Raw genomic sequence first — 17,248 nt, forward strand, 5'->3', positions numbered from 1 at the left:
AGGCATCGGGGAAGACAAGGAAGAGAGGAGGGATGTGGAGATGAAGAGGGAGAGGGGACGGGAGGCAAAGTCACAGTCTTTGCGTCATCTGAGAAAATTTGCAGATTAATACAACAGCTTGGTGCTCTGAGCCCCCCCCAACCCATCCCATCTCACTCTCCTCCCTCCCTTCTTTTTTCCTAATTCACGTCCTCTCCATCACAGGATTCCCTTGTTTGTTGTCAGTGTTTATCACCGCAGACAGGATGGGAGAAAGATAAGAAAACTAGTCTCAAATTATTTTCCTCTCCTCTCAACAGGGAGGGAGTTTGGGACATCCAGCCCGTCAGCAGACACGGTGGTGGTGGTGGTGGTGGTGGGGGGGGGGGGGTCATGATTACCCTCCCTTCCACAAGAGGGCGCTATGACTCTGCACTGAGTGGAGAAACATGCACAGTAGCCTCCGTCTGAGGGATCCTTTGACAGATATCAGTGTCAGTCAGTGAGGCCTCAAAGAGCATGGAGGCCCATGGGTGGAGCTGCTGCATACTGTACATACATAGGTTGAGCTTTTTCCATGAATCGTGACACACAGAATTAGAAATAAACTGAAAAAAGAAGTTGAGTTTCAGGTTTGCCATACCGGAGACACACAGTGCTGTGGCAGGAAGAATGTCGGCCTATGATTGGGCTTTATGAGGGGGCCAGGATTGATTTATAAGTGTAGCTTCTCAACTATCAAATACAATGTTGTTTAACAACGTGACTTTGCAGACCTCCGACAGTCTGACTCTGTTATAGCCTTTAAATACGAACCCGTCTTTCAGTGAGTTGCTGATCCCTTTCATTATTTCAGGCCTTGTACCTGTTGGGTCTCGGTCTCAATGAACCTCTTAAGGTTCTTATAGGAGAACATTGTTTGGATCTGAATCTTTGTCCTCTAGGATATTCAGCCTCTCTCTCTCACTCTTTGCTTGAGTTTGGCCTCTTGTGTGTTTGTGTGGTCTGTCCTCTCTTTCCAGGTTTCCATTAGGGGTGTTGAAAGGAATCATTGCATCGATGCGTCGCGATGCGGACCTAGACGATTCTGCATCAATGCAGTGACAGACCATCGGTTATTGCCTACTGATGTAACTTGTTGATTTTCCAGACGCTGCTTTTTTTTTGTTTTTGCCTTTTGTCTGTTGTCTGCTGTGCTTAGACTCCACTACATTCAGGAAGTGTCTTTTTTAAGAGCAGAAACAATAAAAAGGGGAGTTCATTTAGATCTGACTGCTTGAATTTGTTGATGAAAACCATGTGTAGTAATATATAATAATAGTGAGGAGGTGACGCATCGTGATGCATTGGGATATTGAATCGATTTGAATCGTTGACAGAATAACCATAATCAAATTGAATCGTGAGACCAGTGAAGATTCACACCCCTAGAGTCCATGATGGGGAGGAGGTTGTGTGGCTCAGGAACCGACTTCCTCCTAGATCCATATTTTTCATATATGTTTACAATCTATCTATATTTTTGTCACCCTGATTGTCCATACTGTAATGTTATTTTGTTGGTTATTCTGTACACATGGCATTTATTGCTGTCAGTCCATCCAGGGATAGGAATCCCTCCACAGTTGCTCTTCCTGAAGTTTCTTCCATACTTATCCCTGTTGAAGGTTTTGGTTTTTTTTTTCCTTTTCTGAAGCAAGGATCTAAGAACAGAAGGTGTTGTATACTGTACAGATTGTGCAAATTTGTGATATTGAGCTATGTAATTAAATTTGACTTGACATGTCATTAATATGCAAAGACTCCTTGTTATGGTAGTAAACCTGCACAGCCTCTTCCTTACTGGCATGGCAGACATATGCAAACCAGATCTGACCTAAAATCAATCATCAATCAAAATTATGATGGCACAACTTACGATATTGCCATTCATTATAGGTTTATGCACCAGCATGCACTTATAGGAGGAGTTATAGTTGCTGACAAATATATTAATTAAACTTGTATCTACTTATAACCACATAATAGTGTGTTATAAGTGTTTTTAAATGTTTAAATACTGCTTATAAATGCTCAATAGGGGGATTTAAAGTGAAGTGTTGCCATTTACTGAATTTGATTTATTATTCAGCACCAACACTAACAAACGTACATGCACACATACGTACAACAATTCAAACATATACCTCCGTGCACATGCAGAGCCACACACACTGTAACAGTCGCACAGGAGTGACAGATGGAGAGGGGCAGGGTGGGACCAGGGGCTTGTACAACTGGGCCGGTGCCTCCATTGTGCAGTAGGTGCACTGTAAGTCTATACTCTACTAATTGCCAGAGCAGTTCAAACACAAAGTCTGCCTCTGAAATCCAATCCTGCGGGGTGTTGTACAGTGAGTAAAGTTTACAATGTGTTACATTTTTCCTCTGGCAAGAAAAGGGACAAAACATGGCTTATGGAAGAGAGGGGTGAGGGGATGCGGAGGAGGGGGAGAGAGAGGACGGTGGGGTGGATAAGTGCAAAACACAGGGAGTTGTGTGGATTGTGTTGGTGAGGAAGGAAGACGTAACTGTAAATCGATATTTCACTATTTAGGCTGCATGTCTGATGCGGGGGCGTTCCAGACTGCAACGACTCTGTGACAAGTGAATGAAAGTGTAGCCGCTGTAGGTGGATGGAGTCCTGTAAGAAGACACTGAGGAGGGACAGATAAGGAGGCAAGGACGAGTGATTGAGAGGTGATCTGCAGAGAGAGCGAGAGAGAGAGAGAGAGAGAGAGAGAGAGAGAGAGAGAGTGAGAGCGAGAGAGCGAGAGGTGCTGTAATAGGAGAGGGATTGGCGGGGCAGGCGGTGTAAACAAGACGAGCAGAGTGTGTGCGTTCAACGCCGGCTGCATGGCGGCATCTGAAGCCCTTCTATAAACTGACAGTGACCCGGCTTCTGCACCAACACCACACGTAGCAGAAAATCTAAACAGACAGACTTGGGACGGGGCAGACTGCCAGGTAATGCAACGCAGCGCCAGTCTGCAGTTTGCACCCATTCAAACCTGTTTCTCATTAAGCATACAACTGAATTACCTAACTAAGTCCTCCATTCCCCTTAATGAGGGTTTTCAGCTCCGATGCTCTCACATTCCCTCTCCCTCCAAATCTGTTTCCAGAAGGTGAGCATTCCATACACTAATTTCAGTTTCACGCAAGAAAGACTTGTAGGAGCATGTGTTGTTTGTTTTTCAGAGCGTGTGTGTGTGTGTGTGCGTGTGCGTGCGTGCGTGTGCATGTGTGTATGTTTACGTGTGGTCTGGCTCCAGACCCTGTCACTCATCCCCTTTGACCTTTAGGAAGCTGTGAAATTTAATTTCAGGCTTGGGTTGCCTTTTCTGCACGATCCTACACCTGTGCCAAATGTGTCCGTGGGGAAGTTGCACAGCAGCTAAACCGCTGACGCCAAGACAGACTGTGAGCCAGACAGACACACAGACAGACAGACAGGAGGTGACGCAATCATCAGAGTCTGAAGCCCCTGTGAATGGCCTCACCTTTGACCCTTTACCTCTTTACCACCATTGCTGCCGACTGGGGCATTTCCAGGAGGATTCGGCTAATTGGGTCAGATTGCACAGAGAGGAGCATTAAGTCTGAAATTGGAAACATATGCTATACCTCAGTGTGTACGTGTGTGTGTGTATGTGTGTGTGTGTGTGTGTGTAGTAATGGTAGCGATGGTGGTGAAGCTCCTACTAGAGAGGTTTGAATTTAGGGGAAAGGACGAGGAGGGAGTGCAGCGCAGTAAGTGAGGTAAACGATGGAAGGATGAACTATGAAAAGGATTGAAATGTAAAATAAATCAGTGAGAGAGGATCAAAGTGTGTAAAGATGGAAGAGGAAATGAAGAAGGACTGACACTGGGTACCTCTGGGAGGTTTAGGGTCCGTAATTGAAGTCTGACTCGGTGGCTCAGTCGTGGACAGACAGACTGTTAACCTCGCCCTGACAGCTCTGCTATTTGCAATAATTGCCATAATAACTACCTTCCAATTACGCTCAGTCAGATCCGAGTTTCAAATGAAGGAGGATGTCCAACGCGAAAGCAATAAGTTGATGTGTGATGGCGCTGTGTGTGGGAAAGATTATGTCGAAGCAGTCTAAGGTAGTAAGACATCTGGAACTGAGAATCGGTTGTCAGAACTGAAAAAGGTGGATGATGAGCAGAAGAAAATGAGTAGAAAATGATTCTAGTGAAAATGATATCACGGCTATGAGACACAGTGAGTGATGTTGCCAAAGGCTTTGCAAGTTCCTCACATACAAGGCAGGTTCAGAAAAAGGATCGTTTTTTTTGTGCAGTCTGAAAATCTGTTTGGGTCATGAAAAATGTTGGTTGGCGAACAAAAAACAGAAAGAGTTTTGTGTTATTCCCTGCAATATATTGCGACTAACGTTAAAGGCTTTTGTCGACACAGGGATTTAGGAAATATTTGAATGTGACATGTTACAGTATGAAGGAAAACTTGTTTTGTAAATGAAATTTAAATAAATCTCTATATATCCCCGATTGTGAAATGGTTGTGGTTAGTTTTGCATGTCTGAATGGGTGTGTGTGTGTGTGTGTGTGTGTGTGTGTGTGTGTGTGTGTGTGTGTGTGTGTGAGAGAGAGAAAGAGAGAGCCCTTTCAATAACCATCTTTGTGTCACCGCCACTCCTGTCCACACTTAACTAACAACTTTCTCTTGCTCTCTCTCTCTTACTCCAACTCTCACTGATGCACCCTGAGGTGGAAATATCTAAGTGCATGCAGGGCAAGTTCAGGCAAAGAGGGAGATAGAGAGAATGGTGGGAGGGTTGCAAGGATTTTGAGTGACTGACACTAAATGCCGTGAGGGAGGAACACCGCAAGGGAGACAACAGGCAGTGTGTATGTGTGTTAATGGTAAAGACAACAAATGGAGTGCTACTGTACGGTGGGTACGGTTAAGAGAAACAGAAAGAATTGAGATAGGCAGAGTGTGTATGTGTGTGTGTGATCACGTGTGTTCGAGCAATCAGTCAATGGGTGCAAGTACATCAACACTCCCTTCCATCAGAGGGTTTTGACAGTGTTAAATGTCTCCGTCCCTGAGTGAAGACTGCACTTTAGTCTGCCCCTCTATACAGAAGTGACCCGTTTTAGCGGCTTTGAGTTTGAAAAACCTCTTTTCATGATCCCCCTTCTCTTTCTGTGTCTCCTCTCCGGTACCTATCTCTCCCATCCCCTAACTCTTTCATGAGCAGTCTCTCAGGGGCAGGGTTGTAACAGAACCCTCCCCTCTTTTGTTTCCATTCTTTTCCTTATCCTTTCATCTTTTTAAACATTCAGGGGAAAGGGGTTTGGTGAGATGGAAACCCCTACTTGGTAAAGGAAAGAATGAGATAGCATGTGAGAGAGGGGAAGGTGGGAGTAGGCAGAGTCCCTCCACCCCCCCCCCCCCCGCTCATCCGCCAATTTAGTGCTCTCCTTTTCAACAGGGCCATTCAAGGTGGGGAGGCTCAGTGGACGCGCTGTTCTCTCGGGTCAATAGCAGTGAACCCCTGTCTGGTTTGTATGGGGACAACTTATCTACTCAGAGGACCCGCTGAACTGTCTGTCGGCCTGTGTGTCCTCCATAGACCTCCATTGTGTCTCCGCTGGGCTTTCGCCGACTTTCCCCCAAAGACCTGTGAGTGGACAGAGCAGCCAGTCACCAGCTCCTGTTTCCATCCTTTCAACTTTACAGGAATCCCGAAGCCGCCTGCACTCACACAACCAACATATACAGAAAGAAAAAAAACGTGTAATTACACCAACTAACTGCCGCATTTCACCGTAACCATTCATGAAGCTTTCATATAAGAAATATCTGAGTGCACGCATATATGGGACAACATATATATATAACTTACATTTACAAAGTGGGACAATACTACATCTAGAAAACACATATATGTACTGAGCTTGCATAATAATGTAATTCTGTCGGTATAATAAATAAAAATGTTGAAAAATGCATAAAGAGTTGATACATAGTGTGTTGCAAAACTTTCAAAAGATCTCCAGATTTGAAGGCGCACCAGAAACTAATCATTTGGTTTTTTGGACTGCGACGTGGACTCAGGAGGCCCCAAAATCAGCAAGACCACCCCTGTTAAAATATATGCATGGAATTTAGGAATTAAGGACTTTGGCCTATTTCCATGCTGAAAATGTATCTGCGGTGTTTGTGTGCCATCTGTATTTTTTACTTTTGTAAACCAGTGTATTTTGGATATAGTGTCCTGTGTGTCCATGAAGTATGAAAGTACTTATTACAGCCAATGAGGTCAGTAAGATCCAAATTATCCTGTCAAAATGCCCTTCAGCAAGACACTCACCTGCCAAAGAGGCTGGCACATAGCCGAAAAAAAGATCTGGTAACGTTACAAGCAAACAGGAAGCAATCTGAAAACAGACTCGGATTTGGCATTTAAACATAACGTTACATCCTCAGGTCTGATTGAGCCAAATGAGATCACGTTGCACCCTGCACTTGCAGACGAGAAGACTTGACAACTTGCGCCATCCAGCTTCACAACAACTTGTTTGTAATAATTTGCACTGTTACCAACCTATAATGAACTCGAATTGCGTGGACCCGTGCCAACACAACACTGCTGGTAATTCATCAAATTGTTTTCTTGGGAACTGTGGGCCGGGGAGGGAAAAAAATAAGGGGGGGTCAAACGAAGTCACACAGTCACGCACATGTGAAGTGAAGACTTGCACGATGTAACGTTATGTTTGACTGTATCAAATCTAGCTAGCATGAAATGTGACTTTTTGGCAAATTCTGCTCATTAAACATTGGATTGCTGTTTCATAATGTAGCTATGCACATGTTTAGGAAACGAGTTTTAAACACATCTGCTCTCACAGATGTTACTCGTTGTAATGCTGTAGGTTTCTTTTCAATATACTTACCTCCTGAGGGAAAAAACAAAAAAAACTTCGATTTGTCTTTGCGCTTCCCAAGAGAAACCGGAGTCGTTAGCTATATATCAAGCTAGCAGCGGAGGGGAAGAAGTTGCGCCGGAAGTGGCTATTTTTGTGTTCGGAATAAAAGCATAGCCGCTACTCGAACGTTCCATTGCAACACGGATACCGCAAAGCTGTTTTTTACTTTGAAAGTCAAGACCAGAAGTTATAAGTCCAACTCGTGCTAGCTTAACTGTTTGTCCGACTTTACACGTTTCAAGCGGAGTTCAGGTCTTGAACATTTGGCCAACTTCTTTACCTCTTCACTTCTTCGTTCACATATTTGAACTGAGATACCTTTTTCCCCGGTCTGCCTTGGAGAAGTAACAACTCATGGAATATCTAAACGTTGTGGCACGTTTACATTTTTGACATTTTCTGGGCTTATTAACAAGCCTTCCCCCCCTCAGTTGAAGCGCTCCCAGGACAGGAGAGTTTTCTGGTTTGTAACTTTATTTTTTTTTTTGTTCCTCGTCGGATTTTTGGAGGGCACATGCGATGTCACGGACTATTAAAAGAAGAAAGAAATGTTTGTGTTTAGTTGTGTGTTTTCCGTACTAAGGTGTTTGATTAGTTTATTTGTTTAAACCAGTTGAGCAACTGGCGACAGGACTCTATAATCAATGTGGTGTCAGCTGGAAGGACGCGGGGTCCGGATCTCACCTAAACGGTATGGCTTTAAATCATACACGTAGGCCTGAAACACATCATGTAAAGTCTGTTACAGTGTGTATGAAATCATATGCCTACATATTTATTGATGTATTCCGTCAGTTGGATACACTACTAGTTACATACCCCTACGTTATTTAACAAGGTTAGTTTATCAACCTTATCATTTGGCATTGTATTTCATTATTTATTTATCGGTTCACTTTTTGTTTTACTTACATCCATGAATGCAGACACAACGGGCATACTGCTTTTTAAATGTATTTCTTGAGTGTACTTATTTCATGCATTTATGAACTCTTTGAACAACATTTAGGCATTTTGAACACAGTCCCAATCCCACTTAACATGTTATTTTCTTTGGCAGTCCTGCAGTTGTAGCCTGTTTAGTTTTCGTCGGCAGTCAGTCAGGTGAGGTGAGACAGCTACCGAGTCCCAATCCCAGCCCGCAGGTAGATCACCCAGGTTGTAGTCTAATATAAAACAAACACGATGCTCATGTCTTTGATATTGCCAAAACATCAGGAGCTGATCTTTTAACATAATACACAATAACATAACATAACATAATCTTAAGCATACTTGACCATAAACACAAAAGTCAGTCTAATCAATTACAAATAACCAGTATTTAATAATAAAAAAATGATATGGAATTTACGACAATATATACACCAATTTATGGTGAAAATATCATTATTTATGTAAAGGAAACATAGGTGACAATTCAAAATCTAAAAACATAATAATACAATGCACTAAGGCTCTCAAATATTTATCCGCCTGCAGATCAACTTCTCATTTAATGTTATCTCTGCTCAGTCAGCACACATCTCTCCCTGCTCTTTTGCATCTTTTTCTGGGTAAATAACCTCTTTCAATGTGCATGTGGCAATTATTCACTTCAATGATACATTCATTAATTAATTTGTGTGTGTGCGCGCGCGCGTGTGATCGTGCTTGGGAGAGAGATGTGACTGATAGAGGTGTTTCATACAGTATGAGCTGAGGTTAGAGAGGAGGCTAGATCAATGCAGGCTGAGAGTGGTATGAAACAATCACAGCCCTGGAATAATGGGCTGTTTGCACAGTGGGACAGCAAGGCATTGCAAATGACCACATGGAAGGCCAACGGTTTTACTCTACCCTGACACACACAGAGAGAGAGAGAGAGAGAGAGAGAGAGAGAGAGAGAGAGAGAGAGAGAATGTACCTGCATGTGTTTTGCAGCTACTCCTGTTTTCACTGTTTTTGACGGCCACACTCGGATGCTTTTCAGACAGCTTAGACAAAAGGAACTTTGCACAAAAAACTGCTGAAAGATGTGATGTGATGTGCAAACTGTCCTCCAATCAGCCACGCTCAAGCTATCTTCCACCCCTGTTGACTTCAAAGTAGGCAGGATTAGGTTAGGACGGGGCCTGGTCCTAATACTAACACAGAGTGCATTAACTCTGTCAGATGGAAGTGTCTGACATTAGCCACGCATGAGGGGGGCATTGGTTTGTTTACAGGCTAATAGCACAGTAGCTACTGCCAGGTGTGATGGCTGTTTTATGGCATCTATTTCCTGGGGAGGGTCTCACAGCCCAGAGGCCCTCTGTACTAAACTGCTCTCTGCCCTCTGCCTTCACTCATGCTGTCTCATGTGGATTTAAGCCCAGCGGTTCACACTGGTAGCACTCAAAACACAAGTCAGACCAATTTGCCAGGTGCCAGATTTTGTAGAGAAACACTGCTCCCAAATGTTTTATGGAAATCGTTTAAAAAATGATACCTATTCATGCATTATGTCACGTCACTTATGAAAATATATATATACAGTATAATTAATGTACTTTTCTTTATTGTTTTTCCGTATGTTCAGGTTTGTCTGCCTGTTTTAGAGCGAGGCGTCTGTAGTAGCTGTCAACACATCGTTTGATTCATGTGTTTCATGTTTTTTGAAAGTGGCTTAGTAATAAAACAAAATAGTCATACTAATAATAAACAGAAAATAATCGTCAACTTTTCTGAAAATTGATTAATCGTTGTGGTCAATTTTAAAGCAAAAAAATAAATAAAAAAAAAACATTTTCTCTGGTTCAAGCTTCTAAAATGTGATCATTTTCTGCTTTCCATCATCGTACATTATAGTAGGTGTAATCTATTTGGGTTTTGGACAGTGGATGGAACAAAAACATCCCCTTGGACATGGACATGGTATTTTTTCCACCATACAATTAATGCATTTATCAAAAAAAGTAGATTAGTCAATTACAAGGAAATGATAATTAGTTGCAGCTAATAATAATAATAATAATAAGTAATAATATTTATTAAATACCCTTTCATTTATAGAAAAATGTAGCGCAAGACGAGAAACTAGAAAAACCTGTGACATGGGTAAACGGAAACAAGCAATAATCATAGTCAAATAATAAATAGAAGAATCTAATGTAAATATTCTGAATACTAAAATACTAAATAGTGATCCAGAGTGAAGGAAACTAGTTGAAAGCAAAGTGAAATAAATGTGTCTGAAGCATTCGCTCAAAGATGTTCTCTGAGGTGGCCTCCCTGATATCCTGTTGAATTCTACAGTATTAACAGTTTCTTCTGACTGACACCGGAGGATCTGAGTAAACATAAAGGCACATGGAACCAGGAGAAACAGGCCGCTTCTCCGCCGCTTCATTAGTCATAACCAATGCTGAATAATTCAGTGTGCCACTGTGACTGACGGAGGCCTCGCAGTTAATGTCATAGTTTAGTCTGTTTATTCATGGAGTTTTGCTCGTTGACGTGGTTGCTTTCTGTTTGTTTAGGCCCTAGTCCTGTGGTTTCAGGGTATTCTCCCTGTGCTCTTTTGGAAGAACTTCAGGCTACGGAGATTAGGATTACCATACAAGTGTATGTGTTGAGTGGGGTTTTATTTGCCAAGTGAGATTTTTGATTTAGAGAGAGTGTGTGTGTGTGTGTGTGTGTGTGTGTGTGTGTGTGTGTGTGTGTGTGTGTGTGTGTGTGTCTATGTGTTCGTCTGGGGGGGGGATTCAGAGTGCCTGGGTCTGGTCCAGAGGGCAGAAGAACGATGTGGTCTTCGTCTAGCCTCGCAGGGAGCGCAAATGATGCGTGTCATTGTAGCAAATGGAGCATGGTGATGAGGTGCTGCTGTTGCTGCTGTTTTACAAAGAAACCACTTAGAGTGTGCTCGCCTGCCTTCGGTGTGGTGCCTGAGTGCTCCAAGAAAGCCTAAAGATGCATATAGCTCTCCTGCAACATAATACTAATTCTACAGATTCTTCCTGGATATTCATCCTGTACCTCCTCCTCTCCACAGCGGCTCATTTCAATTGATCTTCTATTAGAGATTGCGTTCACTAAGGCTGGGACGATGTGCATTTCTCCCCATTCGATTCTTTCAGGATACATGGGTGCCGATTGGATTTGTATTGCGATTTTCATTTATTGCGATTCCAGAAGTATTGCGATTCAATTATATTGAGTATTGCGATTTTCATTTTCTTTCTCGAACAAAAACAAAAGTTGAATAATACACTTCCGGAGACAATATATCATGAGACATTTCTAAAAACTAATTATTTTCAACAAAAAGTAAAATGCACATCACATGTAAGTCTGACATTTATTTCATTTGTAAAGAAGTACATAACATGGATTTTCTGCATGTTCTGCTTTCGCTTTGTTTTGCTGGAAACGGATGTGATGTAGTCGCCGTCGGCGGTACCGCATAAACGGAAAATATTTAGGTGAATCATTGGTAAAAAAAATTAATAAAATATATGGATTCTGGGTTAAGAAATTAAAAATCATGATACATACACCTGCTAGTGTTCACCTTTGCTGCACACTCTGTTTCCAGCTTTAGCTGCTGTTGGCTGGCCTCTCCGTGTCCGTTTACTGTTTAACTGGCTTTCATCACTCTAAGCACCTGGTTTTTTTTTGGCAGGCCCAGTGCCTGGATCAGTAGCCATAGCAAACAGGAAGCGCAGCACACTTTGATGTTATTTATTGTCAGCATGGCAAGCAGACACTTTGAGCGCCCGAGGTGACTGCTTGAGTGATGCGTCGACCAAACCTTGTTGCTTCTGCATTGTATGCAGGGTGTGGCCGTGCTGAGGACATGTCCTGTCACCGACAGGGTTTTACTTTTGTCATGTCTCATTCACATGCTCACACACAATCACTGATGGCCGCTGATACGTCCGTTCAGTCACCCTCACAAGCAAACAAACACACAAACAGTGGTGACACCCACTCCTTCCCACTTCTTTTTTTTTTTACGTGTTTTGTTCCCCTCCTCTTGGCTGCCTGAAGAAACCGTGAAGGAGCCGTGCCAGTAAAGCCGCATCACTCACATTCTGATCATTCCACCTATTTTAACTCTTTCCAAGTGACCTCCTCCCTGCTTTCAAACAAACGACTAAACTGACGCTCACCTCTTCGGCGTGCTGGTTGAATGCTATCCCACTGCACACGCCACATGGGTGGGTGACTGGAATCTTTTTTTCCCAGTAAGTCACAGGTGAACCCTACTTTAAAATACAAATGAATCACCTCTACCGGACTTGTGATTCATGATGGTGTCAGACATGATGTGTTTACATTTGGCTTACACGAGGGAGTGCTTGTTCTGAGTTTTGTACAGTTTTGTTGGTTAACCGTTCTTATTATGACTTTTCTTTGTGTCACCATTAAACATAATGTATCTTCAAGTTATGAATAACACAAATTTGACAAATCTGGCAAAAATGTGATTGTCATTCACTCCGATGACATCAATGTTATCATTTTTATTTAATTGCGTACTTTTTGAATTTGTTTTGTGTCACTAACATTTTTGTATTCAAATATTAATTCAGTTAAATTATTCGAATGACTCAAATGTCAAATGTTCTATCATTTAATTTAATGAATCAAATACACTAGGGCTGCAACTACCGATTTCTTTCATTATCGATTATTTTGCTCATTATTTTCTCGATTAATAAAAATGATTTGTTTGGTCAGAGAACATCAAATAACAATGAAAAGTGCCCAAAGTTATGTCATTAAATGTCACGTTTTGTCCGGCCAACAGTCCAAAACCCCAAAATATTTAATTTATTATAACATAAGACAAGAAAAATTTGAGTATTCAATGTTTGGCGTTCCTGCTTACAAATGATTAACCGATTATCAAAATAGTTAACAGCCATTCATTTTCTGTCGAATGACTAAACGTTGCAGCTCTAAAATAAATTTTGAATAACATCTCAGTAACATGCTCAACACTTTCTAATAACGTACTGTTTTAACGGTCACCTTCTGCTGTATGACTCCAGCCCTAAGAGGATTTATTACAAAGATTCCTGCAGTATTGGTTCCATAGTTTTGCTACACAAATCAACTACTAATCCTTTTGTTATAACAAGCTGCACAAAGTTAAAATAATGCAGGTTATGGCAGACAGGGTGTTTACAATGGATTGCATAAATCTTTCAATTGAAAGCAGCAGTTGTATTGTATCATGTTGAGGCATCCTCTTTTCAAAGGAAACAAACCCCCCCCCACAGTCCAGGTGTGATTGGGTAGAATATCTGAGGTTTACCTCAGCAGTACTGGGATGCTTTTCTTCTAATTTGTCTGTTTTTGCAAGTAGACCTGAGGTAAACCATATGTTTGTTGAACAGATTCCCAGATTCTTGGATCCTAGAAAAAAAGCTTTAACAACCAAACAAAAAAAAAAAAAGAGAGGAAAAAGTCATGCCCTTAAAAGCTGAAAGGGGAGGCTTGTTTTCTCTGGTTGCAGATGTCTTTTGAATCTATTTCCTCTGGCTGTAAAGTTTCTGACTTGCATACATACCGGGTTGTCAGTGTCTCTATATGAAGGGCAGCCCCTCCGACTCTACAGCGTCCGTAGCTGAACTCCATCTTCCCACATGAAAAGGTCGATCTTGTTGCACTTCATCCTATTTTTCCACGAGTTCTGCCAAGTTTTTAAAGCCATACCTCAGCGGTTAAAGCACCAGGATCATAAAGCTGCGGGCCACTAGTAAAACCTCTCATTTTACATCTTAATTGAGGTTCTTAGGTTAACTGCATAAGCCACAATTTGCATTGTATAAAATAACATTGTCTCTCTGTTCTCTCGGTCTCTCCCATCTATTACCTCTGTTTCATCTACCAGCTGATACGTCTTGGGAGTGATGCACTGGCTTCCCCTGGTTGCCATGGTGATTGCCTCGGCCCTGCCCTTCCCTCACAACCCCGTGTCCAGGATTGCTGCCGCGACGACAGAGCCGGGCTTTGACGACCGCAGAGAGCACCCGGCTGCTCGCCTCGCAGCTCCCCCTGTGGACTACAACTTCCACGGAAATGCCTCACAAACGGACTACAACATGGCTGCTGCTCTTAGCCAACACAGCAACCGACAACCCCTCCAGTACCATAGGGATTATGTGAAATCCTCCGCAGATGAAGAGACTTCCACGTTCAAAGTGGAGAATCAAGGAACCTACCAATCAAATAGCAACTCAGGCAGCGATGACAAAAGCAGCGTCAGTGTGGATGCTCCCACGGAAGGAGGAACGCTCAGGACCGAGGATATTTCCCAGGATAATTCTCTACCAAAGGACTACAAAGCTGACAGCAGCAGCAGGCGAGATTACTCCAGTTTTGTGGACTTTTCCAAGAAGGACAATAATCAGGACTCCACAGAAAGACTGTTGCAGGTTCCTACAGCGGAAACCCTTATTGCCGTCAGTCCTACTGCTAATCTAAGGGGTCATAGAGGACCAGAACCAACTGTTCCCTCGGAGAAGCTGAGAGATGCGCCTACAGTCGGGACAGGAAGCACGTGGACACCGGGGGCTGTGAGCTTGGACCTGGAGGCAGGGCTGGGTCTGGAGACCGGGCTGGACACTATCTTAGAAGGAGACGAGATGTTTCTGGACGCGCATCCGCGAGTCCTGTTCTCTCCCTCGCCGTCGCCTCCAGAACACCCGCCTCTCCTGCTCATGTTGGAGAGCGGCCTGCTGGAGGAGGACAGGGACAGGGAGGATCAGGACGACGTGGACGGACACATCGAGGGTCACGGGGACCGGGCCATCGACAGGAGCACCACTCTGAGCTGGGCTGAGGTCGCCCATCCTGTTAAAAGGGATAAACGCTCGCACTTGATTGATAGAAGGAGAGGGGAGAAGTCGGTGTGCGAGGCGGAAAGTGTTTGGGTTACCGACAAGAAGACCGCCATCGACTCCCACGGTCAGAAGGTCACCATCTTGCAGGAGATCCAGACCCAGACGGGACCGCTCAAACAGTACTTCTATGAGACTCGCTGTCGCGAGGCCGAGCAGCTCAGCAACGCCGGCAGGCCGAGGGCCGGTGCGCCGAGGGCTGGCACGCCGAGGGCCGGCGCGCCTCCGAAATCTGTCGGGACAGGCGTAGCCGGTGCCGGCTGCTTTGGCGTGGATACAAAACAGTGGTTGAGCGAGTGCAAAGCCAAGCAGTCGTACGTCCGAGCGCTCACCAAAGACGTTAACAACAGAACCGGATGGAGGTGGATCCGCATCGACTCGTCCTGCGTGTGCGTGCTGCTGTCCAGAGTCAACCAGGCGCTGGGGAGGGAGGTCTTGACGAGGAAGGGGAGAGGCTGAGAGAGAGAGAGAGAGAGAGAGAGAGAGAGAGAGAGAGAGAGAGAGAGAGAGAGAGAGAGAGAGGAGGGGGGAGATAGAGAGAAGAGAGATGGCAAGAAGTAGAAAGTGACACAGAGCAGAGCAGCTGTGACATTCTTCTGTGTGCACTTCCTTAAACATGATGGATTTGGTTATTTCTCTCTCTTCCATCCCTCCCTTTCTTCCTCCCTCCCTCCACCACAATTTCAAATGACTTTTGAAAAAAACAAGAAGACCTCAATACTAGATCTTAGGGAAAATTGTCATATATATATATATAGATATTTTACTTTCAAAAGTACTGTTCTGTTTTTGTATGGTTTATCTTTCATAATCTAAGTTATTTTTGATTAGTATGTAAGCATGTGTATGTCTTTGATATTAATATATTCCTTTATATATGTGTACAATATGACACCAGTATACCTTTCTTGTATGAAGCTATGTATATCTGTGTGTATTTATAGAAGACGTTTTCATGGAGTGTTAGGTCTCTCCAGTGTCTGATGATAATTCCAGCCTCTGGGCCGCTCTTTTTTTTAAGAGGAAGGAGCGCCACCTACTGAGGCTCCGTTTTACTGCTCCACACTGTTCCCATATGGATTATTACCATGAATGTGACAGTGCGTTTAGTGTTGGATACCAAAACTACAACATGGGCACACTTTAGCATGGTTTCACTCAGGCTGATGATGTGACAGGAAACATCACAGAGTGTGGAACTTGTTCAATGTGGTTCATGAATGTGAATTATATGACACCTAAACAAGCTAATGTTACCATCTCCTGGTTTGTTCAGTTGGCCTGCCAAAACGTGGTAATAAAGGATCTTTGTACTCAGCTATTTCTTTTCCACAGAACGTAACTGATGTAAACATGCAGAATTGAATTCTCAAAGCACTCTGGGATTTATTTTGGAAAAGATAAGTTATCAGTAGTATAAGTAGTACATTTTCGATTTTTTTACTGCTGCAATCTGCTGATTAGATTCAGTTTCCTCAAAATAGAGCTTCATAAAACACAGTCAACGTTAGAAGTATTTGTTACTTTCACATAAGTAACAATACCATAATTTAAGGGGAGACCCTACAGGTGAACAGGGTAAATATTTTAACTCGTAGAGATCACCATGAAACTTCCCCTGTTGATTACTTACTTAAGAGAATATTTTTTTGGATTAAATTTTTTTGAAATTAAATTTTTTTAAGTTTAAATATGCAAATGATGCATTCTTTTTAAATATGTGCTAATTTGCATACATCTCCAGAACAGAAATCTGAACATTGGATAAAGCCAGGTTCAAAATTCTTGTTTAATCTGGTTGACATATTAGAGTCAAAGGTTTTTACAGAGGGGATTTTGGATATCTCTTGTATCATTTCATGAATCTGAAAAACAGACATAAAAAGATCAATTTACGCCATACTTTTAGGAATACAATGTTCTATAAATCAGGCTATGAATGATATATGAACAACCTCCTCTGTAAAAACCTTCAGAATATAGATAGGAATGAAAGTGGAAAGTTTGGTGTATGTAAGTGTTACATACTGGCTCAGAGTATGAGGAAAAACAAACAGCCTTTAACAATATGTATTATATATTATACATATCACCATGAAACTTCCCTAGTTGATTACTTACATTAAGACAATTGTTTTAATTGTATTGTATTAACTTTTCTGAAAATGTATGTTTAAATATGCAAATGAGGCATTATGTAACGCTAACTTTTGGTGAATTTAAGAGGAATCTACAGATACAATAGACAGTGTAGTAAAATAAACACCCAAATATGTATTTTGGATGTTTTCTTTAGTTCTTCAGTTCTTCTGTAGTTTTCTAGTCTGAAAAAAAACATGTTATGGAAGCGAAATAGCCTGGAATTTCAAAATTGACCAGTGCATGAAAA

General features: G+C 42.5%; 1 protein-coding gene across 2 annotated transcripts; it reads left to right on the forward strand.

Moving 5' to 3' along the window:
• Positions 1-7,214: 7,214 nt before the first annotated feature.
• On the forward strand, positions 7,215-16,180 carry ntf4 (neurotrophin 4). Of its 2 annotated transcripts, none has more exons than XM_078268726.1 (2): positions 7,215-7,679; positions 13,851-16,180. In XM_078268726.1, exon 2 carries the CDS (start codon positions 13,870-13,872, stop codon positions 15,316-15,318), a length of 1,449 nt encoding a protein of 482 aa, XP_078124852.1. In that variant the 5' UTR covers positions 7,215-7,679; positions 13,851-13,869; the 3' UTR covers positions 15,319-16,180. The 2 variants fall into 2 exon arrangements, with proteins under 2 accessions (XP_078124852.1, XP_078124853.1); XM_078268727.1 differs by having other exon boundaries at positions 7,215-7,451.
• The last annotated feature ends 1,068 nt before the right edge of the window (positions 16,181-17,248 follow it).

The sequence above is a fragment of the Sander vitreus genome, chromosome 15 (genome assembly GCF_031162955.1).
Source record: "Sander vitreus isolate 19-12246 chromosome 15, sanVit1, whole genome shotgun sequence".
Taxonomy (NCBI): Eukaryota; Metazoa; Chordata; class Actinopteri; order Perciformes; family Percidae; genus Sander; species Sander vitreus.

Coding starts and splice junctions, on each gene's coding strand:
- ntf4 (XM_078268726.1), top strand. CDS start 13,870: ATGCACTGGCTTCCCCTGGTTGCCATGGTGATTGCCTCGGCCCTGCCC.